At 36.5% G+C, this 8,233-nt stretch overlaps 1 protein-coding gene across 1 annotated transcript; it reads right to left on the bottom strand.

Moving 5' to 3' along the window:
* Positions 1-1,016: 1,016 nt before the first annotated feature.
* On the bottom strand, positions 1,017-7,967 carry LOC124612791 (60S ribosomal protein L14). The gene is made up of 4 exons (XM_047141191.1): positions 7,916-7,967; positions 7,569-7,670; positions 1,419-1,613; positions 1,017-1,248 (listed from the first exon to the last, which is right to left on the bottom strand). Exons 1-4 carry the CDS (start codon positions 7,916-7,918, stop codon positions 1,057-1,059), a joined length of 492 nt encoding a protein of 163 aa, XP_046997147.1. The 5' UTR covers positions 7,919-7,967; the 3' UTR covers positions 1,017-1,056.
* Between the last annotated feature and the right edge of the window lie 266 nt (positions 7,968-8,233).

The raw sequence follows: 8,233 nt of genomic DNA, 5'->3' as shown, positions 1-8,233 counted from the left end.
GAGGAAGCATTTTGGAAAAAATATGCATAAAGTTCTTTGTAATTTTTCTAATAACCCCAAACAGGTTCAAAAATATTTAAAATACTTCTAATTTGTTTAGAAAGTGTGCTACATTACCCAGTAACTACAAAAATCTATAAAACATATGCATTGTTAACAGTGCCTGAAAAACTGGTGATGATTTTTACATAATATTGAGCCAGAAAAATACCGTGTATATTTCAAGTGTAATAAGTATGACAAACTTGCGTGCTCTGCTGGTTCAATTTAAGCTGTTTCAAATTTTGAATAACTTACATTTATTTGCATTATCTCACCAACAAACACGTCAAAAGAGTTGCAGGAATTGTGCCCTACAATCAGCAATTGTAATTCAGCTAAGTTTAATTCGTGGGCACTGTATGCTGCAGCTGTACACTCACAGCATATGTTTGTAATATGCCACGGCATTCGTCTTTTATAGACATTGTTATAAGAGTTATGTCACTGTTTTGAATGTGACCATTTCATTGCAAGTTGGTTAAAAAGGCCATCTAACACTTCACGTACATTTTCCTTTGCGGTACTCCCTTCTTGCTTAATAATTTTGTCTTCACATTGCTTTTCCATTCAAAACTAAAAACATGCAATCCACTTCAATATGGAACTTGCTCCACTAACAAACTTCCAAATTAATGGCATATATTCGCACTAATAGTGTAAAATAATCACACGGAGCAAAAAAAAGGAGTACCTGCAGACCTCGTTGACCAAGTGAACAAACTACTTTGATGCTCTGCTAACTGCAGGAAATTTTACCTTTATACACCCCAAACTTGTGGCACCTCCATACAAAATGAAAAATAAAGTCACCTGCAGATTTCATGGCTTAGACAATTTGGTGACAAACCACATAACACTTTCTCCTGCCAAATTTACTTCATGCATAAAGCAAACCACCCCCCTCCCCCCCCCCCCCCCCCACACACACACACACACACACACACAGAGGTTTCACAAGTAAAAAGTATAACAAGTACATAACTTATAAATTTTATTTTTCTCAAACTTTATACATTATTTCTTGGGCGCTGGCTTGGACTTGGGTTTCTTCTCTTTCTTGGCATCCTTTGATTTTTTCTTACCATACAGGGTTCCTGCACGAGTTGCCTTCTTCTTGAGCTTGTAATACGCTAAGCTACGGACCTTGTTTCTAAGTTGTTTTGCTTTACGCAACTTGAAACGATCAAAGTCTGTCATTGCAACTCTCTGGAAATGAAGCCTCTTTTTAGAGAATGTTAATGGACAAAACTTACGTATTACATCAGATTCAAGATTCAGTAAATAGTTGGCTTCATTTATCGATCAGCCGGCAATTCCTATCAAATTGGTTCATCATTATCACAAAAATGTTACAACCACGAGGGATTAATATTTACCTTTTGCTTGGCTTCCAATTTCTTCGCCCACAAACTTTCCTTCCATTTTTCATCAACTTTTCCATCAAGCCATGCCTTTCTCACAACTCTACTGCGAGCAGTAAATGGAAACTTGACCCTAAACTTAGTTAGGTGTAGCTGTGTCAATCTTATCTCACCTCGAGGCACACCAGTTACAGGTCCATCAATTAAAGCCTGAAAGATATACTAGTGCTTTAGATACATCAAATTTTAACACTATAATTTAGCATGTTTGAGTACATGGTCAGTAATGAGTTGGCTTCATTTATCGATCAGCCGGCAATTCCTATCACATATGTTCATCATTCCATGTGATCCATAATTGTAGCAAAAATTACTTTAAATCGCAATCAAGCTCAATAAATTTACATTAAGAGAAATGCATTAAAAATTACGCTACAGCCATTCTGGAAAGCACACACTACCAGACTTGAGACAATGACACAGACAGTACAAAAACAAGTTTGTAAAAAATTTTAAACCATAAGACAAAAATACCATTGATGGTTCAATATTTCACCTTGTGTCTATTTCACCGAAACTATTTTTAACGAGAAAAAATTTAAATGCATATCTTTCACTGAGCACTGAACTACAGCAATTTCCACTTCCAGCAAGTTTTTCACACGTTTGTAATTACCTTTGGAAACTAGATCCATACTAGGCTTGACTGATTTCAAACACGTGAATACTGCAATTATGGCCACTAATTATCTGAAATACTTTAAATTCATTTCATTTTTCTCTAATTCATGATCCTGCATGTAGAGCTTTTTTTAATTAGAGTCGAACTGGTACACACCTATGCCCCTGGATAAATACCTTACACCAAAAGTTGTTATACTTTTAAGATTATGAGAAAAGGTGCAATTCCTATAGATTTTTTTTCTGATAAGAAGAGATCTATAAGCTTTTCAATATTTGGCCACCAAAAACTGGGGTCAACAGAAGCATCCATTTCCACCTGTCTGTTTTGACCCATGACGCAAGGGTGTTGGGGTGCACGACGACGTTACAACGCGGAGTTTATGAGTTGGTTGTGTTTGTAGATGTTGTCTTCTTGTGTTTGATCTCTCTCTCTCTCTCTGTGGCTGCGTGTGTGTGTGGGGGGGAGGGGGGGGGGGGAGACCGATTCCAATTTCCGTAGTTTTATATGTAAGTACTGGTGTTTGGGTATCGTCAGCTGTGGTGAAGGGAAGTATCCAATTCCAATTATTTTCCTAGTTTTTGCTGTAGGCGTTGGTATTTTGGTATCATCAGCTGTTGTTGATCTACATAGGTCAAGGGAAGTGTCCAATTCCTGTACATTTTTATTTTGGTTCCTCATTTTGTTTATTTTGCGATCATGTGTTTTTTTACTGTTATATTTAGCTTGTCAACTCCCTAAAACACCCAATTTCTCACATTTGGCCCATTAGTTTGACTATTTTGGAGGGAAAAGTTACTGTCATATTTATATGTATTTTCGTGTTTGTTGCCATGTGGATGTAGTGACATCATAGGCACCATATTGGATACACTTTGAATAGCCATTTCAGCCATATTGATGACGTCACAGGTCAAAGCTGACAACAGGAATCTGACACTTCCGTAATCCCAGAAACTGAACTCTCATCAAATGTGACCAAAATAAACCAGTTTTTTATAACAATGCATAATACAGAGCCAAAAAATGGAAAGCCAGACAGTATTCTGGAACCAGAACAGGAAGTAAGTTTCTATAGATTTTTTCAACCTCAAATATATCTGGAAAGAATACCCAGGCAATGTACATAATGCTGAAAAAATATGAAAGACCCATTTTATGTTGATTTTTGAAACTGTTGCCCTTTAAACTACTGAAGGAACATGAATTCCAACATCTCTACAGCTCCAGTATCCACAACCTTCAACATCAAGCCCTCAAGAATGAAGATGAGTGGGACATTCTCTGTCCCCTGAGAGGGCGAAAGAGACCCACAACAATGATGTTTAGTATATACAGTCACACTACATAAAATAAGTTTGCAATAATTGTCAGCAATACATACTGTAAATAATCAGATTCAATTATTATATAAATAACACTAAATGTGTGTTTTACAATCATTTTTATATATCAAATGTAAAAACAAAATTGTGCAATATGCAGCCACCAATGTGACATATTGGTGTGACCACTGGAAGGATGAACCTAGTTGCTCACACACCGTACCTCACAGATGTGGAAAGAATGTGGTATTATCAAATCCCAAGAAAGACTGACGCAATAGATTTTTCAAAATAAAGGTAGGGTGAAGTGGGGTAAGCGTAACCATGGGGTTAGTGTAACCACGGCTTATGGTGCCTTAAAGAAGCTATATTTTTACCTCTGAGCTATCACACATGTTAATTTACTCCTTTCTTTGTTATATTTAACCATAAGTTGTTAAATCTGACAGATTGGTAATTAATTTTTGGACTTGAATTGGCGTCTACATTTTCACTGTACGAGAGCGTGACATGCTCAGGATTTGGTGGTCTGTCAGTTTTGCAGTTTTAAAGATAACTGCACAATTTTTTGGTTACAAACTAACTTTTGCATGATAATTTCAAATATGAGATTAGTTTTACTCTACTGATAAAGCTCTTGATATGCCAGGCATGGTTACACTTACCCCAACTTTTTCCCATGTGGGGCAAGTGTAACAAATCAGCTGGGGCAAGTGTAACCGGGGGGGGGGGGGGGGGGGGGGGGGGGGGGGGGGGGGGGGTTACACTTGCCCCAAACAAACTTACTGGAACATATTCATTTATTTAAGCCGTAACCTTGTTTTTGCCATCACACTAGATCAACTAAACTGGCCTTCCTGTACATATGGATACCAGAATACCTGATGTGCTGGATTTGTAGGCCTACTGAATTTGAGATATATTTTATTTTTAAGTCTACTATATTTTTGAACCACATTTCCTTTTATAAAGTATGACACAGAATTGTAAAGAATGCCACCATTTCAATTACAGTACAGTACGTGAAGCATTGTTGACTGACAACAATGTTGAGCATGATAATTCATCCTGCAGCCAATGGATGTAGCAGTGTTTTAGAGTGTGAAATCTACTTGGGACCAAAAGTTAACTCGTCACCAGAGACATCATCAAGGGGTAAAAATTAGCAAACTTGACTTTTCCAATCTCCTCACTGCTGTATGGAATGAAACACCACCTGAATTGTTGAAAAGTGGTTTTCAAAAAGCAGGAGTATTCCCTCCCTTACAGTAGGGAAGTAATTGATAAAACTAAATATGATCCGGGGACATAAAAGATATGTAGCTCATATCAAATCTTTGGCAGAAACAAATCCATTGCCAGCTAACAATAATGCAGCCATAGACTGTGTGGAAGCTATGTCTCTAACAGAAAGTACTCAGATTTTTGGGAAGCTTCCAGCTGAACAACCTCCAGAATTTTATAGGCCTACATCTACTGAGCCCTGCAGTTCTCCCAGTATCAGAGTTCTTTCTCAACCATTCCCGAGCTAACCAATGTCTCATTATGTTCTGGAACTTCTGATTTGTCATTTGGAAGCTAATTATTGGAAATAGTCCGACAGCGTAGCCCCAGGGGAAAACAAAGAAGAAAAGGATTTCACCAGGAGCTGAAGTTATCACTTTTCAAGATTCCATCTATGAAGAAAAAGATTTTAAAGGAAACAAGAACAATAAGGAGAAAGCAAAACAAAAAAGCATTATCAGCATAAAAAAGGGCTTGGTAATGAAATGCAAATCTTCCAAACAAAGTTCTGTTACTTTATCCGAAAGGACATCTCAGAACGTTGCATAAAAAAATCCCTGGTTGCTCATGTGGGTAACAAGAAAAAGACGAAGTTGAATCAACAAATGAAAGTGAAACTGAAGGAGGCCTATCTTCAATAAGTAGTGATGAAGAAAATGGGACCATAACAACACTGGACGATCTCAGCAAAGAAATGATAAACTATGAAGAAGAGGCGGCAAACTTTTTTGAAGCCAAACATAAAATTACAGTTGGAAACTATGTTCTGGTACAACAAAATGTAAGGAAGTTCATTTCATTGGCCAAGTTACCAAAAGTGATTTTCCTCAGATGCAAAAATAAGACAAAGCATGGCACCACATTCTACTGGCCTGATAGAGATGATACAGAAGATCCATCCTCTGATGTCATTTCAGTGCTGCCTGAGCCAACTTTGGGTCACAAGGGAGACCTGACATTTGGTGTTACATACTAGATATTTTATTATTTTTGTTAAATTGCCTACTAAAGAAAAAAATTACTTTTGTAGAATTGAAACTAATAAAATAAATTACTGGCCTAAAACAAAAATAAATAATCTATGATGGATTCTGTTTCAGTGTTTTATGGTTTAGACTAACACTTATTGTTTACTTTAGCTAACATTTTCTGTGTATTTCATAATATACAAAGCGTGTGCAAAAAAAGTTCATATCTTGAGCAAAATTCAAGATATTTCAAAAATTTAAAAATCCTCAAATTCAGTAAAAATTGGGTAATCAGGTCACCTACTCCAAGTCTCTTTAACAAAGCTCTGCATGGGTACAACAATGCGGGGTTACACTCGCCATGAGGCAAGTGTAACCTCAACACAAAATTTAGAAAACAATTATTTGACCACATAATTTTTTCTTTTTTCAAAAACAAAATGTAAATTGTTTAAAAGTCAATAAGTCAGACTTCAAGCATGAGAAACGTCAAAATCATAACTTCAATAACAAGTTGGCAACAAAGTTGAACCATGCCAAAATGTGGTTACACTTACCCCATATCACCCTATCTGTTAAATAAGTACTGCACAATTAGAAACACATTTGTACTGAGGAGAAACATTTAGCTCAGGATATTTTCTTGGTGATGGGCACTGGGCATCCACCTAATCTATCTCACCATCTTCCTACAATGAAAACCTAACAAAGATACTGAAAGTAACACCCCAACCAAATTGGCCAATGAATGTGAAACCTGCCCTAAAACACTCAAGGCCTGCAATGAATACTGGCCTAACACTGAAAGTACATGAATGTGCATTGATCTACTTACAACTATGCTTTGCTCCTTATACAGCTGGTACTCAAAATGCAGTCTCATCTACAGAAGTCACAACATTCAATTGTAAAACTCAGGTTTCCATTAGCTGCATTTCCTTACAGCTTTCAAATAGCAAAATTTCTCTTAGAACATATTGTCATCTCATCAAACTATATAATTCCACATTAAGTAATCACACACTGGAAAACTATAACCTGAAGTCCCAGCACCCAATATCCAAGAGCTAATTTCCCATTTGTTGTACAATACACATACTCAAAAAGTACCACTGTCTGGTATACAAAAGTTTTTCAAAATATTAGAATCATTTAAAGTTTCATAAATATGGAGTGAACTTAGAAGTGGGGTTACTAGACTGATCAATCTCATCACACCATTTAATCTATACTGACATTCTACAATTGCACCAATTATCAACCAAATTCAACTTCCAATGTACCATACTCCAAATGCACTACAGATCAGTCATCATTTTCTGTGGGGTGCACAAACCCAGCAGACAAATATACCACAAACCCTAGATCATGGAATGAAGATTTATTTTAAACTGTAACAATTCTACTTCATAACTACCAATGCAGGGGTAAAATGAACACTGCAGCAAGACATGCAAAAGGAAAGCTTTCTTGCAAATACTTTAAACATTAACAGTGTGTCAACAAAGTATGTTTCGCACAGTCAATGGCTTATTAAAAACTAACAACTAATATTTCTTGGCATTTACAGAAAAAGTCCAAAGCAGAGGTGTCATAAGAAAGGTCTCTACGTGGGTGGTCGAATGATACTAATAAACATACTAACACGAATACATTTGATAAATTTGAGGTATCATATCAAGGTACGAATTTACTCCCACAGTATCACGGAACACTTTCCGAAATTAACATGTGGTCAATCACGCTTTAATTGGTATCACAAGAGAAAATTACCACAATCAAGACGCTGTATTCTTCGTGATTCTAATCACCTTCGATATTAGAGAAGAAAATACAGCTTCAACATGAAGCAAATAGACACTAATCTCTGTAGATCATATTTTTTAATGACCAAGAAAGCACATACCTTATTTTGATCAATAACGTCCACTATGGAACATAGTTTTCCTTTATGTGGCCCATCGGAGATGTAAGCCACTCTCCCCGTTTCCACAAACCTCTTGAAAGGCTAGAAGGAAAAAGTATATGATTAAGAATACAGTATAACACCTTAAAACCGTTCATCGTGTCGAAAACACCACCATGTGGCACAACCAAAATATTTAAACTCTTTATGTGTTCGAGGTCAAAGTACGAAATTAAAGATCATAATCATAAAAAGACACAAATTTTAACGAAAATGTTGGATATTTTTACATAACTTCCTATATAACAAATTTTACAACAAAACAGAACGCGACATTTCCCACTCACCATCCCTGCCGGAAGAGACGAGATTTAAATGAAAGACTCTCCTCTTCGACCGAGTCCAGTGATCCTTGGTCAAAGATGAGACATCCAAAGATATTCAACACTGAAAGAAACATGAAAGACTTTAAAAACAGATACTTTCTACACACTATTTACTTCAGTTACAAAGTGGTTATAACATTCACTGACTTTCCCTCACATGCGCCTGAAACCACAAAGAGAAATGTTATATCAACTGAGCGCCAACAGTGCGACTGTGGGCTTACCGACATTTTTCAAAGTCATTTTGTAGAATCCTCTTCATGTTAATTGGTTTAAATG

The sequence above is a fragment of the Schistocerca americana genome, chromosome 4 (assembly GCF_021461395.2).
Source record: "Schistocerca americana isolate TAMUIC-IGC-003095 chromosome 4, iqSchAmer2.1, whole genome shotgun sequence".
NCBI lineage: Eukaryota > Metazoa > Arthropoda > Insecta > Orthoptera > Acrididae > Schistocerca > Schistocerca americana.
Note: the sequence above shows the minus strand (reverse complement) of the source record. Positions and strands in the feature narration are given on the sequence as shown.